The sequence below is a fragment of the Electrophorus electricus genome, chromosome 22 (assembly GCF_041902795.1).
Source record: "Electrophorus electricus isolate QZ-2024a chromosome 22, ASM4190279v1, whole genome shotgun sequence".
Taxonomy (NCBI): domain Eukaryota; kingdom Metazoa; phylum Chordata; class Actinopteri; order Gymnotiformes; family Gymnotidae; genus Electrophorus; species Electrophorus electricus.
Window position 1 is genome coordinate 13,184,037 of NC_137518.1, and position 23,464 is coordinate 13,207,500.

The window sequence follows — 23,464 nt, forward strand, 5'->3', positions numbered from 1 at the left end:
GTGATGGCGCCGGCGCCGTGATAACGCGCGCCACGTCCTCTAATGGGGATACTGAACCTGATCCAGTGAGTCATTTCTGTCATGAATTTCTGATGAGACCCGAGACTTTGCTGCTCGTTCACGAAGGCTGGGTTGCCATCTCCGCTGCGCCGCGCCTGATGGATTTCTTCCCCACCAAACTCCTTAGGACGTTGCTGTACAGGAACCCCTCATGGACAATAACGTTGTTTAAAATTCATGGGACCCCTTTTTTACAACTTGATTACTGTGAAAGGCAATGGGCTCCTAGGCATTAGTCTGTCAGAATTATATTTCCTTTTCCAGAAGAGTAAGAGGCGAGTCAAGATCCTTTTATTCTCACATCGACAAAATAATACCATAATGGGCTCTAGTGTGTGACTGTAGCGCTGTGGTAACTAACAACATGTCACAATATATGCACTAAGAAATTACTTGAAGTAAATGACATTTTTTACTACATTTTATTTAGGTAATGACAAAGCCTTGACCTTCCGTTTCATTTGTTAACACTTCTTCAAACAAATTTGGAAAATTGTAGATTCAAGCACAGTGCACATACTCACTGTCTGGCTAGACGATGTCAGAACACGGATTATGAAAGCCTGCATTCTATCACTTTAGCTGCGCTGTATTCACTGTCCTAAACTAAACCTTGTTTGAATTGAACAGTGATCGTGTAACAGATGCTTGTCCAGCTGCAAATAGATGAATGCCCTTTTACAAAGCACCTTGGGTTAGAAATCGTATTTTGCCCCTTCTCCCGACTGACGGGATGACATGTCTACTAAGGGAATAAGGACAATTCCAGTACGGATATTTCAGTGATTTACACGGTGCCTATGGGATTACTAGACGAATAATGAGATGTAGCTCAGGACACTCATGAATAACAAACATAAGAGACATCTTTGCACTGCATGTCAGGCATATTGGAATACTGGGCTTTACAATAAATGTGGCACTTAAGGTGCCAATTTCCATAAAACCTTGATGGAGTTTTGAGAGAAACGAATACATTAAAGGCGGTGAGGTATGGAGGCTTTGGAGGGTTTTTACAGAATTTTCCCGAAAATGAAGACTGAAGGGCAAAATAACAAACAAAGAGGGAAAAATCTCTTTTCTATTGTGGTCAGTAGCACAACGGAGGCTAGTTCTTGTTAAATTGATATTATGGGGAAAAAAAGATGTAACTCAGCGATAACATTTAGAATTGACAAGCAAAATGTAAAATATTTTTATTGTACTTTAAAGAAAACAGGCTTTGGCTGATTTGTACAGGACATCAGTGCACAATGTAAAGAATTCAAAAAAGAACTTGTATTCTGTTCATGTTACATCATTCCAGGTCCTCTGCAGTGATGGAAAATACCTTTGTGGAAAAGAAACATTTATTCAGATCAACAGAGGCTACAAACTATATAATAACTATAAAACCATGTAATGAACTCTAAAATATTAGCAACATGTTAATATGTAAGTTTGGATATGCATACAAATGTTTTCCAAGTTTTGCAAATATTGTCAAGAGGTTTTCTAAAGACAGCTCTTGACAGATTCGACTCTGTGTATTAGAAATGTGTTTACCAGGGGAAGTTAAGTGAAGAGACGACTCAGGACAGAGGCCTCGTTCGCCATCTCCTCCTCAGATCTCCATCTGGAGGGAAGTTCTTGATCTTCTTTGTCATGCTTCTGCAGCTAAACACAACCAGAAATGACTGCTGTTACACGTCACTACGCCTGTTCCGGTATTGAAGGAACACCCTCAGAAAATGCACGGAACTGGCAGCTTGCAGTAAATTGTACCAGTGCCAAGTCCTTTTTTTTTTTTTCCAAGGTTGAAGAATTTCCGACCAAAGGTTAAACACCATCAAGCATGTGTTGATACTGCTAACCTGATTACTTTTGCAAGTGTCGTACACAGAGGTATAAATTCTAGTTCAAAAAAGTTAAAAGTCCTGCCCTGATTTTCTGACAGCACATAATCACACTAATCAGTTCTGCCCAGTGGGTCGAACTAATTAGCAAAACCAAGTGGCTGGAACAGGTCTTTGAAACCAAAGTCTCTGAAACCAAACTGTCGTCCTATGATCCTGAACAATCCGTTTATTTACCTCTGTTTTTTTAACCTTTATTTTGCTAACAAAATACTTTTTTTTTTTTTTTAATTTTTTTATATGTACAGAGGAATACATTTAGGGGAAAAAAAATAACTGCAAAATTGTTACATAGCATATCACATATGTTCAGAAATGGCAAATGAAATACATGTTGGTCCCTAAATCACTGAAGCACAGAAGGTATGACTTTCTCTCACACCTGAGAGCATGTTAGCCTGATTGGTAGGGATAGTTATGTTCAATGGGCAGCTAGGTTTGCTAAATCAGACTGAAATATTTGACTGTGTTGCACAAAGGCCTATATACATACTGTAAGTGTAGTAAAGACATTTAATCCCAGTGGAAATTTTTGATTTCCCCCAGTACATGCAGTAAACTAGTAAACCCTACGACAACTTCATTCTGATGGGTGGATTTCCACTCGAGTGGGCACTGCATTCTGTTGGGTTTCATTTGTGTTTTCTGAGACATTTAAAGCGTAAGAAACATTTTGTAAGAGAAGATATGATGATGTGTTCTGTGGGAGAAAGGGAGAGTTACGCAGCTCCACACGCCACCAGTCTGTGGACTGGTGAGCTTCAAACTAACGCACACTGTTCCTTCCCACACCACGTCTCCACCCAAACGATCGCCCTGACCTGAAGATATCCACCCTAAAGGACATCAACCTAAAGGACATTACCATAAAGAACAATTTCATTCCATTCAGAAAATGATATTTGTGGTGGAGGATCGTTTCGGGTCGGGGTGGGCTGTTAGTGATTTAGTTAGTGATTTCTTCTCCATGGCAACAAACGCGAACTGAGAAGGAGTCCGTTTGATTGCACAAGACATTTCAAGAGGAACAAATGTGCCAGTGTGATATTTGGCTCGGAGCAGAGAACAGGGCAGGGACTGCCACCAACTGGACATATAGGAGAGACGAAAAGTCTGATGTCAGCTTGAATTTGGAACGCCCTACCGGTGGGAAAGTCGTCTTAAGGCCGTAACACGTCGAGACCGCTTTTATGAAAACAATAATCAGCATATTTTGACAATACAGGCCCGCATCTCTAAAAGTTCCAAGCAGGCCCTGGAAGTCAGCAGCTGACTCGAAGACGCTCCTTCAGAGTGCATCCAATGGGTCATGTTACGAAATGTGATCAATTCTTTGTCTTTTCCACCCTTTTCACGGCTATTTTAATGATGCGTACATACTGCTGAAGTTGGCACTGATCAAAGTACAGGTCATTTACCACCAGTTGTGCCATGACCTTTGTTACCCAAGCCAACCGTTTTTGCTCAGACTTTACACTTTACAAACCCAAACACAAGGCCTTCTGCAGCTGGGGGCTATAGTGATTGCCCAACCAATCTGAATAAACTACACCAAAAACACAGAAGGAGGGGAACGACACATCAAGACCCATTTTAGCAAAGGAATTGTACAAAAAGAAAAAAATTATAATCTCTTTGCTTTAATCTTTAAATGTCTTTCATGTTCTGGTTCAATAGCTCATGCTGTACAAACCTTTGGATCGTATTACTACGCCGTAAAAAACACTGGAACAGAAGGAGTGCTCTGAAATATTAAGGCATTTAATGAAACTGAGAATCAATGTTTTCCTTTTAAACTAATTGGTTACTTGAGACGTCACCATATTTTACTTTTGTGTCATAACCGGATGAATAAGGCCTCGGCGTTTACTGTGCTAGGCTTTGTGAAGCTCATGGATATGATGTGCTGAAGCCTGTAGCATGAGCGCCACGATAACTCAAACGCTGGGTACGTCCTGGGAAAATGGCTGTCGAAGGTTATACTGTTTTAGAGTGATGTCTTATATGTGTATGTATGGGTGTTTTGTATACAGTTGGCTCAGGACAAAGTGACTTAACTTATATTTGCAATAACCACTTTTGTTTGTCAGATATGAATAATTTCAGTGGTACAGTGATGTGATTTGGGTCAATTACAAATACGAACTAAATATTTGCATTTGGAACATATGGTTACATCTTTTTTTCTGAAGTAAACCTAAGAAGCAGATTAAATGTCTGCTACATGAGCTGGCGACCATCTGCATATGTACCTACCACAGAACCAGCAAGAGAGTGTCTGCAAATACACCCACATTCAGGAGTGCAGTGACTGGGTTACGCTGCCTGTACCTTTACACCAGACCCCTGCTCACTTTCGACAACATTTGCGAACTAAATTTTTCATTTTTTTTTTAAACTTTGCAATGTGTTGTAACAAAACATTTTTGGGAGAGATTGTTAAATCAAGGACGCATAAACGCTTAGAGTTTTTTTAAAATTATTATTGTGCTGTGTTTAAATAACACAACTATTTTCAGTCATAATAACACTGAGTCTTTTTCAAATGCACCAAATATAAAGAACTTAAGTGGATTCAAGTAGTACTACTACTACTACTACTAATATTAATAATAATAATTATAATTTAAATATTTATTTTTACCCAGGTCTGTTACAACCTCCTTGGAATCTGGAGGAATCTGTTTCTATGTATTCAATGTCTATGTAACATGAAGAAAGGGCTGTGAAAAACCTGTCTGTGCTTGGCGAGCTTCCTAGAACGTTATTTGAGCACGGCACCATCTTTACCTTCCGCCGGAGTGCGGAGGAGCCTGAGACACGTCCCAGGTGTGCCGGGATGGCACCCGCGTGTCTCCAGCTGCCGCAAGTGCGTCTCGGCAGGCAGGAGCCGGGCAGAGGGGAAGTTGACAACAGAACCGCACCTCCCAGCATGCACTGCACACTCCCTCTGCTCCTCAGCCTGGTCCTCCCATCACACCTCCATGGATGCGCCTTGGCAGAGCTCTTCCAGCCAGTGGGGGAACTGGTGAGCTGCACGTACCGTCGTGAGCATGGAGCCACTGATCCACTGTCAACGTTCCAACAGAGCCGTTGTTCTATTTGTGTGTATGTGCATATATATAGCAACAACAGCTCATCCATGAAGAGGCAGGACTGCTGAGTGCACGTAACGCGTAGAAATCACCTGTCCCAAACTGCACAGCTTGCTGTAGAGTTCCGCGCTGCCTCCAGTAGCAACAACAGCACACGAACGGTGTGTTGAGAGTTTCATAAAACGGGTTTCCATGGCCGTGCGGCAGCCCCAGATCGCCGCGCGTGATGCTGAGTCTCAGCTGGGGTGGCGTGAAGCACAGCGCCGCTGGACTCTGGAGCCACGGAAACGTGTTCTGTGGAGTGACGAATCAGACGTCACTCACTATCTGGCACTCCGGGTTTGGCGGATGTCAGGAGAACACCGCCTACCAGAATGCAACAGTGTAGACTGGTGGAGGAATAACGGCCCGGGGCTGTTTCTCAGTGCCTGGGCCCCTGTGTTGCGGTGAAGGGTAATGTTAATGCCACGGTGAACAAGCATAAATTTTAGACGACATATGCTTTCGGCTTTGTGACAACAGTTTAGAGAGGACCCTTTCCTGTTTCAGGCTCTGTGGACAACATGAGGTCCATAAAAGTGCCCTCTAGTGCCCTCACAGAGCCCCGACGTCTACCCCATAAACACTTTTGGGATTAGGATGATAGACTGCTGATTATGAGCCAGGCCTTCTCGCCCACAACAGTGCATGACCCCACAAACGCTCTTTCGACTACATTTGCAAATGACCACAGACACACTCTTGAGGGGGCCTTCCCAGAAGAGAGAGAGCACACCCAAAGCAATGCCCGTGGTTCTGGAGCGGGACGCTCAGATAGCTGTGGTGGTCTGATTGCCGCAAACCTCTGGCCATACAGTACATATATGAATGAAAAAACTTAGACCACCCTAAAACATATCTAAAGCCATAAAAGTATTTGTCGGGGTAGTCTGTTGTTGTTTTTTGTTTGGTTTTTTTGGGGTTTTTTTTATATTCATGTGCTTGAAAAACTGGCTCCACTGTGGTCTTTCAAGTTTCCCCTTTTGATCATAGCTTAACTTGTTTTTGTTCTTTTCCCTGTCCAAGAGATCCCACACAGCTTTTGGTATGAGGTTGGGGTGTTGGTTCACTCATTCTATACATGCTCCCTTTCGTAAGGCTTTGATGTTTGTGTTGAGCTGAACCGGTTGGGTTTTTTTTTTTGTTGTTGTTGCAAATCCACAAAGGAGAATTTGGGAATCAATCCTATTCTTCTAAGACATCAGTAACCTTTTAGAAAATACAAACACAGTTCTGGTTAGATTTATGTTTTATTGGATGAGTGTCAAGGGGTGGGCTATAAAAGGCAGAAACAGTGAACAGTCGGTTCTTGAAGTTGACGTGTTTGAAGCAGGAAAAAAACTGGCAACTTTGGAGTCTGAGTAAGAGCCAAGCTATGGCGGATAGAGAACTAGGTCAGAGAGTCTCTAAAACAGCAGTTCTTGTGGAGTGTCCCGGTATGTCGTGGTCCAAGAAAGGACAACCAGTGAACTGGTGACAGGTCATGAGAGCCCAAGGCTACTGCACGAGCGAAAATTAACACAGGCTATGATAAAAGGGCGTCAGAACACAGCTGCATGCCAGTCGAGTGCCCACGCCGACACCCGTCCCCTGCTGAAAGGGTACGTGAACATTAGAAATGGACCACGGAGCGATGGAAGAAGGTGGGGTCACGGTTTCTCCTACATCATGTGACCAGCTGGGCGTGTGCCTCTGAACCTCACGTCCCTGGATCTGAGACAGCACTCGCCACTAATCACATGTGAAGGCAAGGTCTGAACAACTGGTTGAAGAGAAAAAATTCTCCAGAAACGGGAATCATTTCTGTGGGGCAGGAAGAGGGAGACCGAACGTTTTCTTTGTGAATTTGAGGAGATTACCTACAGGAAGTTTCTGTGCAGACTCTGGGAGGCGTCCTGGTCAATGGTATGATTAATACCGATGAATTGAGGAGTGGATCTGTGGCATGACATCGGAGCTTATCTGCCTATTAAAAACTAGTATCAGAAAGCTTTTTGAATATATATATATGAATATATATATATATATATATATATATATATATATATATATATATATATATATATATATATGTGTATGTGTGTGTGTGTGTGTGTGTGTGTGTGTGTCCCATTGGCCCATGTTTCAGTTCATATCTTCAATAAGAGACAGATTAATACAGGGCAGGGGGATCACATGACACTGGCGATTGACTCGTGACATTTAACCCGGAACAGCAATAAACGGAAACATCTCTCCATTAACTGGCCGCCATGTGAAATACCCATCTTGACTCCCTTCCAGTGAGTGTGGGCATGACTCAAAGGGCACCGTAAAATCATAAAAGGATGTATGCGAAAGGTATTCAGAGATAATGTTCTTTTATGCCCCTCTGTATAGACATGCCATTTTCACATCATCCTCAACTTGTCCACATACACGACATAGACCAAGGAGCAGGGAAACCTTGAAACGCGTCTGGTGTGTTTGTTATTCCAGCAGTGATTCTGTTAAACAAGCTCAACGTTCGCAGGACACGTCTCCAACGTTCGCAGGACACGTCTCGAGTGCTTTAAGTGAGCGCCGACAAACGTTCCCCTTTCAAACTGGAATCGAAAGCGATCAGTTTTGGTGCTGAGGAACCGTGAGCACTTGGAGATGTTGCACTAACAGAGTGGAAAGACGAAGATGAAGAGAAGTCATTTCATACGTTCAGTGCCACCTGGTTTTGCAGTGTGAAGAAATTAAAAATGGATTTTTTTTTTTTAAAGGTGAGATTTCATATCCACACAAACAAAGCTCAAGAGTCCTCCTCACTGAAATGAGATTTTAAGATAGTGATAAAAAACTGAAGACAAAATGTTGAATATGTAGTCTCAGACATTTTCAATGACTGTATCACCAAAGATTCAAAACCAATCTAGACAGCACATGACACGCGAAACCACGCATCAAAAATATGTCACATAAGATAGGAGACTACATATTATAACAGACATCTAATATATTTTAAAGCTTTTCTTGCTATGTATTTAAACTCCCAAATTATTCATAGACATTTCCAGTTGTAATATTTCTCTGCTCTATCACAGCAAAATGAGTTATTGCCACCTGTACCCCTCTGCTACGTGTGCTGCCTATACCGTGCACAGCAACGATGGCAGTGAATATTACACTGAATGGTTTATGACGAACTGTGTTCACTGAACCGGTATGTCACACGGTATGACACATAATGATAGTGTTAGTCAAGAACTCAATTTATTTATTTTTTTAACCAAATGGAGTATAAAAGAAGTCGATGATGGCGTGCGGACAGCTGGCGGGTCCCACGTTAACGGCGTTTCTCAGTGGCAGCGGATCGCACACGGCTCCGCCCCTCGCTCCGCCCACTGCACGCTGACATTCCCATCTGCACGTCCCAGCCTTGAAGGGAGGAGCCAAGCCAGAACAGATTGCTGCCACGTGCCGTCACCCATCTTGTGCTAAGACAGAGGCCATCGCGGTGGCATGTAGATACACTTCAACAGCTGGTGCTGTAATTACTCAGTAAAAATAATATTCCCCAGACTGTCAAAAGCGAAAGGCTTTCTCTGACAATTCATCAAACACAGGCGGGTTGTGGGGGGGGGCACAACGAGAGAGAATGCAATGTTCTGATTGGATGGATATGCAGCTCTTCCTGTCGCACATCTGTGCCACCTTTTAACACCTGGGCAGCACGTTCACAGAATTCGAACTAACGGCTCTCCAGACCCTGCCAAGCGAGCCCCTGCCAGGGAATCCCAGATAATCTCATAATTATATTACTAACCTTTGATCTGTAGCAATACTGCGTATTAGTCATGGGACAAGCTACTTTAGCGAACTTTCATTTGGCACGCATTCATATGTTCACCTCCACGTGAAAACGAGACGCAAGGATGTATTGGCACGATTCCTCCAGGACAGCCAGGAAGCCTTTCTGCCAAGCCAGACCAGGGAAATAAACTCCCACACTCAAAGAAATCCGACTTGATTAACCCAATATAACCCCATCATCTTCTAAAGTGTCACAGCCCACTTGAGGGTCACGACCCCCCCCTGAGTTGGATGGGACATGACGGTGTTAAGAGGTGACTCTCAGGGGGGGGTGGGGGGGGGGGGTGGGCGCGCAATTATCTACCATGCTGCCCTCCGCTAACCGTCTCTGAGCCGACACTCGGGGTGGTCCTGTCACGGACAGGGGTGGGGATGTTAGTAACGGAAATCTGAACAATATTACGCATAAAAGATACGGAACAAGGGCAGAACTTAACTGGTTATTAAGAACACGTGGCTGCTAGAACTACACCCACACCCGATCAGCAGTACAGCACCTCACTGTTTAAATAATACACAAAACAATCATAAGGCATAATCCGTTACAGATCCACCAAAACATTAATTCACCTTTTGTGAATGAAAACATATCGACTAAACTTGCATGGCACAGAAGAGTAACATCAGAGCAACAGAGAAACCTACAATGTTCCTGAGGGCTTTGAGAGTGTTACGGAAAACGCAGTTCACACCCGCGCGTGTTCCATTAAGGTGTTGTGTGTTGTGTGTTCCTCTCTTAGCTTCCATTATATCCCCCTCATTACATCTAAGTAAACACCGTGCAATCACAACAGAGCATGTGATTGGGCCAGAACAACGGCTCGACAAGAAGGCCGTAAGGCAGGCCGGGGGTATTTACGGACACGTTTATCTGCAGGAGGGAGGATGGAACTCTTTTTATCTCAGTTAAAGGCGGTGAAACGCAGCGCAATAAGGCTGGGGCCACGTCGTTGATCCACGCCTGTGTTGACATTCTTCATCCTGATGAAAGGCAGAAGGTTCGCGTGACCATGCCGCTCCTTCAGCAGAGCAGTCAGAGCCTGAAACGCACTCGCAGTAGGACTAGCTGCGCGGCTGCAGCTGGACGAGCGCCTGTCAGGACGCCCTCGACGATGTGCGCACGGCCTGAGAGGGTTATCGGCGTGGCCAGACCGTACAGCGGTATGACGGCACACTGAGCTGTTTCCTGCGCCCTTTTGCCAATATGGACTTAAGGCAAGGCCTGCCAACATGTCAGCGCTTAACAACACTGGGAAATAAATATGACTGTAGCACTTCCACGTGGTAATATCCGTTTCCAAATTCCAATACCACTCATATTTAATGCTATGATTTAATACTTACAGTTGAATAATTATCTGACAATTATTAAACATAGTCAAATTTACATAGAATTTTGAGAGAGTGCACTACTAAAAGTTGTAACCAAAATGATTTCATGTGTAAATGTTTAAATGTTTCCACCTTTTCACGTTTAAATCTCCAAACGCCAGTCCTCAACTCTTGGTTTAGACAATTCTCTTCACCTCAGCACATACATATGCCAAAAATGTCAAGAATTAAACAATAGCGATGAATCCAGATTAATTACATTTTCACACAAGCAAATCAATGCAGTGCATTAGAGGGGTGTCACGCCACCTTGTGAGGGTGTTAGTGCAGGAATTCATGAGCAGCGCCAGAAGAAAACACATATTTTAAAGCCGCTTTCTGAAGCAAAAAGGCCTCACCTACGGTAAAACTGAGCCCTGCCTTTCAGTGCAAAAAATACAAAACATGGAGGTTTCAGATGGGGAAAGGTGCCTGGATCACACTGCAGCGTCACAACCGGGACACAACAAACCTGCTCATTCCTGCTGTCATCATATTACCACCCCAGCCCACACACACCCTTACCCCATTACCCTTCCTATCTGCTGCAGACTTCATAATCTCTCTCTCTCTCTCTCTGTAACAGTAATGATTTCCACTTCACAGCACTCTGTCACAAGCTGTCATTTACCAGTGGAGTAAAGCCACCTATCAAAGGGACTGGATTACACCCACCGCCAGACAGCAAAACCAGCTGCCCCTCCCTGGCCTCTGGAATCCAGAAGCTCATTTACCACCAAGGACGCCGTACACCATTCTGTACTCGTGATTGCAAAGAAGCTGCACAAAGGCAGGCACGCCAGTCGTGTCTAATTGCCAGAAATGCCCATCGGACGTATCCTCACCTCCAAAATGCCCATCAGACATCACTTCACCTTTAAAATGGACAACATAGTCACAAGGAAATCTGGGTGGCCTTGGGAACTTTTTCCTAAATTCTTTTTATTACATTTTTTTTTTTTTTATTACAGGTCACACAGGAACTGCACATTTGGATTAAAACTTGGGATTTGCAGCAATTGCAAACTTGGATTAGGGATGTAAAAGGCGAACTGAAAAACAAAGAAACAAACAAGCGCAAAGTATAGGAATTAAAAAACTGAGATATTTCTTTTTTTTTTTTTGGCCTTCTTCACTGTTGTCTGTGGTGTGTGCTGGCTGGCAGCCAAATCTCCTGAAGATGAGGGGAGAAAGAGTATGTGTATGTGTGTGTGTGTGTGTGTGTGTGTGTGTGCGTGTGCGCGTGTGTCTTATTTGTCCCAGCACAGACCCACAGGCTGGTGACAGGGACTCTCGGTGGACTTGTGGACAATCTGGTGTGTGTCACAACATCCAGCAAGTTTCCCGCCCAGCGGAGACTAATTACTCAGTGTGACAACTCGCCTACTGCAAAGCTCTCCACTCGGTACCCCCCCCACCAACACCCACCACGTTGCTCGCTCTCGCGCGCGCTCTCTCTCACACTGAAGGAGTTAAGGAGGCTGCAGGAAGGACACGGCTCTTTCGGTTTGCCTTGTTTCTCCTCATGCCCCCACAGGTTCTTGAATTTCACTTCACACTGGCTTCCTGATCTTTCACAACTGAACATGTTTTCGTGAAGGACCAGGAGAAGCTCCAGCGTCTTGGCTGCTGCTTGTTGGGGGGGGGGGGGGGGGGCCTTTTTGTAAACAAAACAAACAAACAAACAAACTCACACTCGACCCTGATCTTCAGCTTCTTCCTTCACATTTTCCTTCCAGCACACACACGTGTCAACTGCTGCTGAACTACTTCCATGACATGGATATGAATCTGCTGTCAGCACCACATGATTGGCTGCTGTGTGGAGCCTTCCCAGGACCTTATAACACAATTCCCGCTGTGTCGAGCTACACTGGGCCTGGCGGCATGACTGGCTGCTTTTAGATGCATGATAATTTTAGAGAGCTTGTTCAAACCTCACCTCTTATCCAAAACAGCCTTGCCCTGGCCAGCTGACGTGGGAATTATCTTTCTTGGTTTGTAATAGACATCTCGGGATGAACCAATCCCAGGATTTGCTTCTAATAGATGCCAAATCCCAAGACTGCCACTTGTTCTGACGATTATGGAGAAATCTAAGCATCACTATCAGGATTGACATTTGAGTTGGGTGTTAATTTAGCAATTACATGCCTGGATAAGCGTTGTGATAGAAGAGTGGAATAAACACCAGATGTCCAGACAGATGAGGAACCCTGGGAAAGGATCACTGACTATACGCAGAAATGTGGGAGTGATTCAAGCCCATGGACATAAACAAACAAACACACACACACACACACACACACATGGGGAGATAGCATATGAACAGAAGCACTTTAATCACCTCACCGAAAACAGGACTCCAGGGCGGCACAGCCATCGATAAAAGGAAGCAGAGGGAAACCCAAATCCTCAACGCTCGCTCATGTGCGAAATGTGATTTGCGATCGGTCTCCTGGCATGTAGCAGGGAAAAGGAAATGAAGCAAAACAAAACATATCGTAACAGCGTACGCTGACATTTAACATCAGCAGAATGTGGGAAATGAAAGAAAAATACAGGGGCCATGGGTCTGACCTCTTTGATTAATACTCTAAAGTATTCCTGTCTGAACAATGGGACAGGCATCAAAACACACCGAGGCACACACACACAGACAATGTCTCTGTCTGTAACCCTCCCCCCAAATACACACAAACACCGCTTTGCAGACTTAGCACACTGGAAGTCTTCAGCCTATTATGAATTCCTGTCCATCCGCTTCATAGGCGTTTGGCTGCTGCCATGAGACAGAGGCCGAAAGGTCACCTGTCCGTGCACACGGAACAGTGCGCTCCGTCCGGCTCCGGCCCAGAACAGCGAGCCCGGTTCCGGCTCCTGCTTGGCTCGGGAAGACGGGCACTCATAAATATGAAGGAGACTGACATTTGGAAATTAAACATCACAGGCAAACAGCTCACTGCAACATTTTCATGAGCTGTCCATTGAAAAACTAAAGTCTGATAGACTATAAGGTGGTTAATTTAAGCAAGTGCAAATTATAGCACTGTGGAACTGACTGGAGTGGGTCTGATTGGTGGCACCCGTGAATGACAGAAAAATGTGAATCGAATGACACCTGTATGTCCCGCCTCTGTGGTTATCTGATTGGCTAGCAGAAAATGACTTGCATGAAGCTGCAAACTATCATCTGAAAAAGCACATCCGAATGCGGTGAGGCTATTATGGCATTTTCACGGCGAAGAGGGCCAAAGAGACATGATGGATGTGGAAACAGCAGAATTCAGCTAAAAACGGAAGCACTGGTCTATGACGTAAGATATTACTAACTGATAATAAAGAACTGCAGCACTTTGGAGAATATTTGAATTTGAAAGTGAGCGCCACTGGAATAAGACCCGACTGCGGAGACCCCCCATCTACAGCGAAAGCTCCAGGAAATGAAGCGCCAGCTACCGATTGATCATTTACTTTGCTTCTTTTGTAAATATTAAATTAAGCAATTTTAAACAAACATAGCCAAAACCATCTCTCCACTGGCAGAAGCAGTCTGAATGTGTGAAATCTTCAGCTCTGCCCAATCGAGTAATTACAGGCCGACATCAAAGGCGACGTAAGGAAGTAGCAACACAGCATGCTAACGGAAAGAAGCGGCAACTTAATTCTGCAATTTCCGTGCCTCTGAGAATTATACTGGATATATAGTTGAGAATATTCGTTTGCAAACCAAGCTATAATATTGTAGTATACGATGCATATTTGAAATTTCGGTTAGAAAGTCGTAGATTTTAACTTTTCTGTCACCTTGTAGCGAAACACTTGTAACACATTCAGCATCTGTTGTACTGAATGTCCGAACTGAACTGGGCAAAAAGCCGCATCAACGTTACCCGCACAAACCGCAGGGGACAACCTACAGTCTGATCAGAACCCAGCAGTCGCGGTATCCCTGAGCGAGTCTAAAACTATGAAAAACTACTAAAACTGTGCAGATTATTTTAACATCTGTTCTAATCTCACTGTTGAAACTCTTTTTTGCCGTTTTGTCTCAACGGGACTAACCTGGTTAAATACAGGTCAACAAAAACAACAACCTGGACTGTAGGTGTTTAACCTGTGCTATGATGTAACAGACAGGGAACACATGCTTTGCGCCATTCCTAATTATCTGTCAACACATATAAATGCACACAGTCTCAAACAGGAACTGTATTAAACAGTTAACATTGGGTTTGTTTTTTTGGTTTTTTTATTACAGCAGCAGATTTCCTAGTGCACTTGTGCTTTTCCGCCGTGACCACATGGGAAGCCACAACAAAGCGGAGAAGGTTCCAGTAGGGAAATAATAAGCGCCCGAGGCACATGACAAGGTGTTGTGTTTTGACAGCGTCGTGTCGCGTGTGGCAGGACACCGCGTGCGGAAGCCTCACCACCTCTCGTGCGCCAGCGCCGCCGAGTCTGCCCGTGCTGAGTCAAACGCGTTGCGCGCACGCCGCGATATTTATCAGCGCGTCACCCCGTGTGTTCAGCAACACAATGAAAGGGAGAGAAGGAAAACCAACCAACCAACCAACCAAACAAACAAAGAGCAGTCACGCTATAGCTCGCCAACCGGCACGGTTTAAGAGCGACTGCCATGGAGTCCGGTGAAGGTAAGGGGCTTTGTGGCGCGCGATCCTGACGTTTTCAGAGCGCTCGCGAGCATAAATAAATAAATAAATAAATAAAGAGCACCGAGGAGGCAGACGTTCTTTCCTTCCCCTCTCATGGGTTAACGCAACATGGCGACGTCTCAACAAGCATCTCATCAGCCCTAATTATGGTATTACTTCCATCACAGCCCACGCAAACAATGAAATGCCTCCTGTAATCCTTAGTTTCAATTAGTGAGCAGACGTAATTAACCAGTGGTGCGGTTTCGGAGTGTGCCAGAGAACTTACTCGGCCACGATAAATGGCCCTATACTCACGAGACCATAACCCCCCCACCCCCGTTCTCCATCCTGACCAATGATCACAAGTAATTGCCCTGCCAGGCACTCTGTCTCTCTCTCTGTGTGTGTGTGTGTGTGTGTGTGTGTGTGTGTGTGTGTGTGTGTGTGTGTGTGTGTGTGTGTGTGTGTGTGTGATAAAGAACAGACCTTTCTCTCGCCGTGTGGGTGGGCGGTAGGGTATCAGGCTGCTTCTTATGTAAGCTCACCTTTCTCTGAGGGGGTGGTTTTAATGATCCATGTTCAATCTTCGCCCTCGTTCCCAGAAATAAAAAAAAATCCTGCTCTGTTTGTTCAAGCTTTTAGGACTATAAGTGATCTTCAGCGCCATTTTTACATCTAATAGTCCCCTAAAAGACTTGGAAAAAAGTCAGCTCATCCTGAATTTTTTTTCTCTTAGTAATATTTTGGGGTAAGGAGCAATTTATTTGCCATATCAAGGGTGTATCACTTCTGAGTGATATACTCTTGATATGATGCCAGTTTATTAACTGTAGCTCCTGATATGAGTGGCTCAGAAATCCATTTTCTTGCTGTAGACTCTGTGAGGCGAATGTAAGGGTTTATCTTCCACCGAACAGGATAGCTGTCCCGCGTGCTACACGCCAGGACATCCACAATGAAGCTGCTCGGTTATTAAATGTCATTGATTTTGCCGTCACAATCACGTACCACGAGCGACAGGGACCGCCATCAGCTAACTCCTGCAGTTCTCTGCCTCCCTTCTCCACCATGCTCTCAGTCCACTGTCTCATTGGTCCTGATGTTTCGAACTTGACTTCATAATCTAACCCGTATGCTTATCAGCTTACTCTCTCGTACATCGCTCAAGTGCACTGGCTCGCCAAATTTGGTCTGGTAACTTGCATCAACAATTCTCTTTTAACACCATTAATCAGACATTTTTGCTCATGCATGTTACATGCAACATCTCGAGAAACAGACTGTGCATTATGTAACATGCATGCTGTCTTGCTGAACACAACTAGTGGTGAATTCATCATTATCCAACATTCCAGTAAAAAAAATAAAACATTAAAGCATGAAAGCACAAAAATATAACGCCATATTTAAAATGTAAATGAATTCAAAATTATCACTATTTACTACAGTAAAGAAAACCCCACAGGTGTATACATCAGTTGATCAAGGATGTCCTGTTTTCTTGTTTCTTTTTTGGACAGAAGGGGAAGTTGCACAATGATTTGAGGGGTGCGAACAAATGTTGTCACTCGCCTCTCCAAAAAAACCTCAGGTGCTATAATCATCATTGCAGCAGCTCTGCAGTGATATTACAACTCATCTCATTCGCTTCTGCATGGAGTTAAATTTCCAGTAATGCCCATGTGACATTCAGATTCATTCTCAACTTGAAGGAGGATTCTAGCAAAGCATGAATAGTTGTGTGTGGGAACCAGAATCTCCCATCGTGACTTTGGCGAGAGGTAGGTGGGCCCCGCTTAACTTGTGGGATGACAGACGCTCAGATACACCACCGACTGCCTACGTGCATGTGTCCCTGCCGGAGGTATTCAGTGAAGGTCAACTGCAGAGCACGTTGCTGAGCGTGCTGGACCTGCACCAGCTAGTCGTCACACTAGTGTTGGACACAAACAAACTGTTCAAAAGGTGTGTAAAGTCTCATCCAGACATTTATCCCTGAATCCCCATCCCCCCACCCCCGTGAAACCACCTTGAGTGACCCTCCACCATCTTCAATCCCATCTCAATCATGCACCCTCCACAGCCCCTCCTCCAACCCAAACATGAAGGACCTTATTCAACCTGGAAGACTTTTCCCCCTTCTGTTAGTCCTTACCATGTGCTCTGTAGCGGATAATTAATTCTGCCCACACGCGATAACAGCTTTTGATCTGATAATAACTTATTAGCATGCAAATTCTTGGCGGTTTATTGGTGGAGGGATCAGACTTTGTCTGCTCAATACACCTGTCAGTCAGAAGGGTGGTGGTGGGGGTGGGTAGAGACCCGCTCCTATTCTCCACTTTCCACTCACCCCCAACACTCTTTCATGGTGATTCGTTTACCCTGTCAGTCAGCATTCAGAAGAGGTTTCGCACTTTGTTAGATATTAATTCAGCGAGCCTTGGCTCTTAACAACTCATATTCATTTACACATGATATCGAATAATCTGAACTCCACCAGCCCATGGTGGGAGGCGGTCGCTGGCATACGAGGCAAAGACTGGCTGTCTAACAGCGAACTGCATTCTGGGGGTGATCGCAACAATCAACTCTTCAAAGCTGAAACAATTACACTGTTCCCAACGCGGACGGGCGATCGATAACCTCTCTCATTTTGTATCTACGAAGCTCAGGACAGCCAGGGAAGGGGAAACACGTGTGCACCCACACCCACCCAAATAAAGACAGGTGTGGAACATTAATCAAAACAGAGTCTCGGTGAAAAAAACACACGGGGCTGATGGGAACAAAAAGTAACTTGTTAGTGAGGTTCTAGGCACAGAGGTACAAAATAACTGGCTAGAAATGGCTGTGGGCAGAGAGAGTGACACATCGTCTCCACATCCACACACACACACACACACATCCACACACACACACACGCACATCCATCCACACACACACACACACACACACACACACACACACACACGCACATCCACGCACATCCATACACACACACACACGCACATCCATACACACACACACACACACACACACACACACACACACACACACACACACACACACACACACACACACCCCATCCCCCTCACTGAGAACTCAACATCTAGGGCAGGTCTCCGCTAGCCTTGGACAGGAAGTGGGGGCCGACTAGCAGTGGTCACAGCCCAGATCAGCGTGCCAAGGTGACAGCCAGGGTGGGTGTGTCGCTGGCCACGGGCTCCATGCTGGCACCAGAGGAACGTCAGGGGAGTCGGTGCACCCTCTCAATGCCGGAAGTAGGTGGCACTTTGTGGGCAGCGATGTGGAGCAGATATCTCCTCCCCTGGAGGAGCTGGAGTCCTGCCACATCCCCAAATGGGCAGGCATGCTCAAAATAAACAGCAAAATTGGTCTCTGAAGTTATAATGCTTACAGATGTCTTTTGTCCAAAAGGAACTGGAGGCATGTGACCCTAACCTAAACACCTTTGCAAATATCCAAACAAAGCAGACTTGACTTCCTAGTATTTAATTTTAAGTGTAGGTTCCCTGGCATCCCAAGCCTGAGATCATCTGAAAAGCTATGATCAAATCCCAGATTTGGACAATCAGACTGTAAGGTCCAACTAAACCCAATTATCTGTCATTTTAAACCACCCCACAGTCCATAAATAACATGCTGGTAGGTGAGCTAAGGCTTATGAGATCCTAACTGCAGGTCATCTGCATATGAATGTCACTGCAGATTCTAGATTACTGGGCCGAGAGGAGATAACAAGCACTTCGCCCACTGTTCGCCCACAAGTCTGCAGAAGGCAGCGGGCATCTCTGGCTCTTCCTGCCAAGGAGGTTTAAACACTTAATTGCCTTTAATTACACCGTTTCAGGAAGGAACATATAGTGGCACTAATTTCTCCAATAGGCCACGCACAGAGAATCATCATCTCCTTATAGGTAATATAAGACCTCATGCGTCATTTTTCTTGCTGGGTTTTCATTTGTTTATTTCAATTTTTAATTTTTTTTGAATTACTGAGTTTTGGAAGTCTGCTCACGCTCCAGGTGGGCTGTTTTCAGGGGTGAAGTCACTTCACAACCTATCCAAGCCGTTAGTAGGCGTTTTGGTTGCTAGACAGCGCCTCACAAGGTAATTAATCCTCAGCATTGTGGTTACAGACACATAACAACAAGTGGAGAGTACACATTTTCCGTCCGAATTGCTAAACTCACATATAAACCTTTACGGTCAGTGAGGAATGCACGGTCTAATTTGCATGCCCACTCTGTAATTGAGCCACAAGCGTATAAGCATATTTCTATAACAACATACAGGACAAACCTATATACACATTCTTCATGTTTCTGGTACTTCCACTAAATCACAGATGGCCCTGCTTTTCTGCTCAAGATTACGGGTCAGCTGGGACACAAAGGTAATCTTAGGAGACTCCTGGGCCGCCAGGAACAAGTGAAACTAGTGTGGGCTGTTTAAGGTTTCTGAATAAAACCATGCTGCTGATTCCCTGTAGAAATTAAGAAGCAGGGCTGACAAGGCAAAGCCAGTGAGGGGCCCCACTGAACCCCCCGGACCCCGCCCTGGGCTCATAGAGGCAGCACTGCACGGGAAAGCAACTCTGTTCACGTCTGGAGAGCAAAGAAAAAACATGAGAGGTTTAAATGAGAAATAAAGAGGTCCGTGATTGCATTTCTTAAAATGTGTTTTTAGAACTTATTAGGGCAGCTGGTACCCCATAGGGGGCATTGCACCCTGGGTAGTGGGGCGTAGTACCCTGGACAGTAGACTTGGCACCCTGGATAGTGGGGCGTAGTACCCCAGGTAGCAGGTATCGTACCCTGGGTAGTGTGGCACTGTACCCCGGGCAGCAGGCATTGCACCCTGGGTAGTGGGACGTAGTACCCCGAGTAGCAAGTATCGTACCCTGGGTAGTGTGGCACTGTACCCCGGGTAGCAGGTATCGTACCCTGGGGACTCGGCCTCTGGGAAAAGAAAAGACAAAGTAAAAAGAAAAATGATTTAGCAAAAGGTTAGCAGGCATCATCCACAGAGCACAGAGCGTGTATCTGTTTCTGCCCATCATCCTCAATCGGCCAGCTAACCTGATTCAAACACGATATCTTAATGCTTAAGAAAAAATGTCATAACCTTTCAGTATGCCATGCACCGAGCTTTGCTGACTGCTTTGTGTATGTAAGAGAACACGTGGATAAACACAAATGAAAACACACCACTATAAATGAGTTATTACTCGAATTGGAAATAATGATCTTTTAACTGTTTGCAAAAGATGCTAACCTATGGGCACCCGCGTTTCTCAGGGGTCTACCTCTACCCCATCACTGGGTGCCTGCTGGTTCAGTCCCCTGTTCCAGAGCACTTCTTCTCTGGCTGAGAGTCCATGAAAGCATAACTGGCTTCACTCTCTGGGAGGGTCGGATTTAAATACTGACCACAGGTTCACCAGTCGAATCCACCTGGTGAACCTGTGGTCAGTATGCGCACATTTGCCTATGCATGAGCATTTAAATCACATGCAAATGAAGTCATCTTTCTCATTCCTGCACCTATCTACATCTCCAATCGCCGAATAAATTAAACATGCCTACACACTCAGACAGACAGACAGACAGACGAACAGATAGACAGACACAGGCTGTCTATGTGCAATATCGCAATTGGCATTTGGAAAACTTCTGAACTTTTCTGAAGTAGTCAGGTAGCTTAACCTTTCTATGCGTCTAGCTAAATTAGTGGCCTCATCCCTTGAAAGTAACTCTGGCAGAGGATTTATGTCAAAACACATTTACAGGAGTGTCATGCTGTGGAGAAGCTCTGAAAAACTCTGAAAAGCTTCACAAAGAAGGAAAAAGACAGACAGGAGCACGGAAAACAAACCCGCTGCTCGTGAGAGAGGCTGTTTGACTGGAAAAGGAGAAGCGTCTACGTTGAGATCAATAACGTGGATCAGATCTTCAGCCAAAACGGGTTTCACCGAAATAGGCGCCTTTGTGAGCTTTCGCTCACACGAAGAAGGACATGATTAAAGGTAACGTCCAAAACGCCAAGGCAACCCAAACACCATGGAGACCGATCGATCCACTGTGCACAAAACGGTCAAAAAGCGTAAGCCGAGGAAGAGCTCCTTCACCGTGGGAGTCCCTGAAGGAGAAAAGTTCACCGTACAGAAAAATCCCAGAGGGGACAGAGACATTTCCTACACTGGAGCGTCTCCCTCAGCCCTCCCTCAACTTCACACCATGCACTGGGAAATTTAATTCCTACTCTACCTGCTGCGATGGCTTACGAAAAACACCTTTCCGAATGAAGCCATAGGAATATCAGGAACCTCAAGACAAGGGGGGGGGGGGTATGAAGTAGGTTCTGGAGATGAGGTAAGGCCCGCAGAACAGTCTCTTCTGCCACAGTAACAAAGCCAAGTCCTCCTGGCCGATTGCAATTCCCAATTAAAGCATTAAAGGCATTGTCGGGAACTTTGGGCTGAGCAGTGAGGAAAGTCCCAACGCCGCAGAGATGTGGAAAGGCAACTTCCAGTGGCATCCGTCATCATTTGCCCAAAGAGCGGGACCAGACGTCGCTGATTCGTCATCTTTATCTGAACTATAAGCGGAGCTCCCCTGGAGGCAACTTGAGGAGAAGCTCTCGGAATTCTGCCCCTCTGATAAAAACGTTAACTAGGTGAGTGTCAGGGAGATGGATCGTTTTCTGTCAGTTAGAGGGAGGAACATGAGGATACATTGATATTTCTTATTACATTTGCACCCTCCCCCTTCACGTCCTCTAATAACACCGACAAAGAGGGGAAGGGGGTCTGGAGATCAATCACACTCCGACAACAACCGAGGGTGTCCCCGGAATATGATCAGTGCTAGCCCAGTATGTATGCCGCCATGGCCGTGCCTACTGATAAAGATCTAATGAACAAAGCTATCAAACTGGAATAATGGCTGAGTGAGTGAGAGTGCGAGAGCGAGAGAGAGAGAGAGAGAGAGAGAGAGAGAGAAAGAGAAAGAAAGAGAGAAAGAGAGAGACTGGATTTCAGAGTCACAGAAGCTAGTCGCATAAATAGAGACCTCTTGGTATCTGGGGCAAGGTTGAAGAGGATTTATTGATTGGACAGGCAAACAGAGAAATGAGAAGACAATAATCAGAGGAGAAAATAAACGGAATCCATTCAACAGGCCCACGGGGACTTCAGCAGAGTGCCCTGACCTGGTACAGGAAATGACAGATCTAATCAAACGGCCTTTTCTCAGCCGACGCGGGCAGAGAAATCTCTCAGCTCTGCATATTCTAGTCTGCTCCGCCAATCACAGCTTAAGGTTTAAGCAGCTCCAATCAGGTTCGTCTAAGCCGATATGACTGTATTAACACTGGATCCTGCTTCAAAAGTTACAATGACAGTTGGGCATTTTCAGAATTTAAGTGCTCAGTTCAACCTAGCCTTGATTCCTTTTTTTCAAATGCAGAACATTAAAAAAATAAAAATAAAAAACTCTCTGCAATGCGACGCCTGAATTTGGGAATTTTGCAAGGTGTCTGTAAGGCACACTTCCATCATATCTGAACTTGCTCTCACCCATCACAATAAGGTGGTTGCCAATTATACCTGCAGGCATTATTCACTGATACATCATTTCTTTCACCTAAGAAAGGTTATTGAACACTGGTTAGCTCATTAGTAAGCGGGAATCAAAATTGATCACCCCTCCGGTAGCCCTATTAAAGCGAGGCTAATTCTGTCATCGGCGGTTTAACCGTTAATGTGTTGTTCTTGCCCTGCCGACATGAAAAGGCCTGGTCCCACGGTACGAGTTTGAGAATTTCTTCTCTCATTTTTCCACATTTACAGCCAATAAAGAGGTGTTAAGCGAACCTGCCAGTGTTTTATACACTGACCTCTAAGGCGCTAATGAGGAGCACTTTGAAAGAGCTCCACTGAGGCATGAGGAGACGGCGCACCTCAACATCCGGCCTCTTTTTTCTTCACACACCACCGTCCGCTCCTAGAACGGACGCCCCTTTCTCTTTGAAACACCTGAGCGCCTGTGGCGGCTAATAGCCAGCTCGCGCGTCGGCAACGAGGGGCCCCTGACAAGGTAGGCAGTAACAAGAGACTAACGCGGAGTGCTAATCGCTGACACAGTTAGTGCGCAGCGACCGCTCTGGATCCCGCGGCGCTGCCGAGGGAAGCTTCCTCTGATGGTCCATTAAACGTTAGCAGGAGGAACTCTGCACTACACTATTTATTTATTTGTTTGTTTGTTTACTTACTTAGGCAAGGTGACATGGTAAAGAAAGTTGCAAATGCCATGTGCTACATCAGAGCGGACGAGGGCACAAAAGCTCCAGTGAAGATGGCATCTTTCAGGGAGACGCTGTCAGCTGGTCCATGACCGCGCAGCGACGGTCTGTCACCGCCTGGCATGTCATCTAAATGAAGCGACAAATAAAATGGCACTCGCGAGGCACATGCCTAACG

General features: G+C 45.2%; 1 protein-coding gene across 7 annotated transcripts in view; it reads right to left on the reverse strand.

The window, feature by feature from the left end:
* Positions 1 to 1,224: 1,224 nt before the first annotated feature.
* The window catches only part of fhit (fragile histidine triad diadenosine triphosphatase), a 153,093-nt gene continuing 130,853 nt past the window's right edge, over positions 1,225 to 23,464 (reverse strand). For 6 of the 7 annotated variants that reach the window (XM_081705678.1, XM_081705673.1, XM_081705676.1 and 3 more), the window contains one exon: positions 19,661 to 19,943. In XM_081705678.1, coding sequence (XP_081561804.1) covers positions 19,668 to 19,943 — 276 coding nt within the window. In that variant the 3' untranslated portion in view covers positions 19,661 to 19,667. Of the gene's footprint in view, positions 1,391 to 1,605; positions 1,717 to 19,660; positions 19,944 to 23,464 lie in introns of those variants that run through there. The other variant, XM_035520633.1, reaches the window with a different exon arrangement.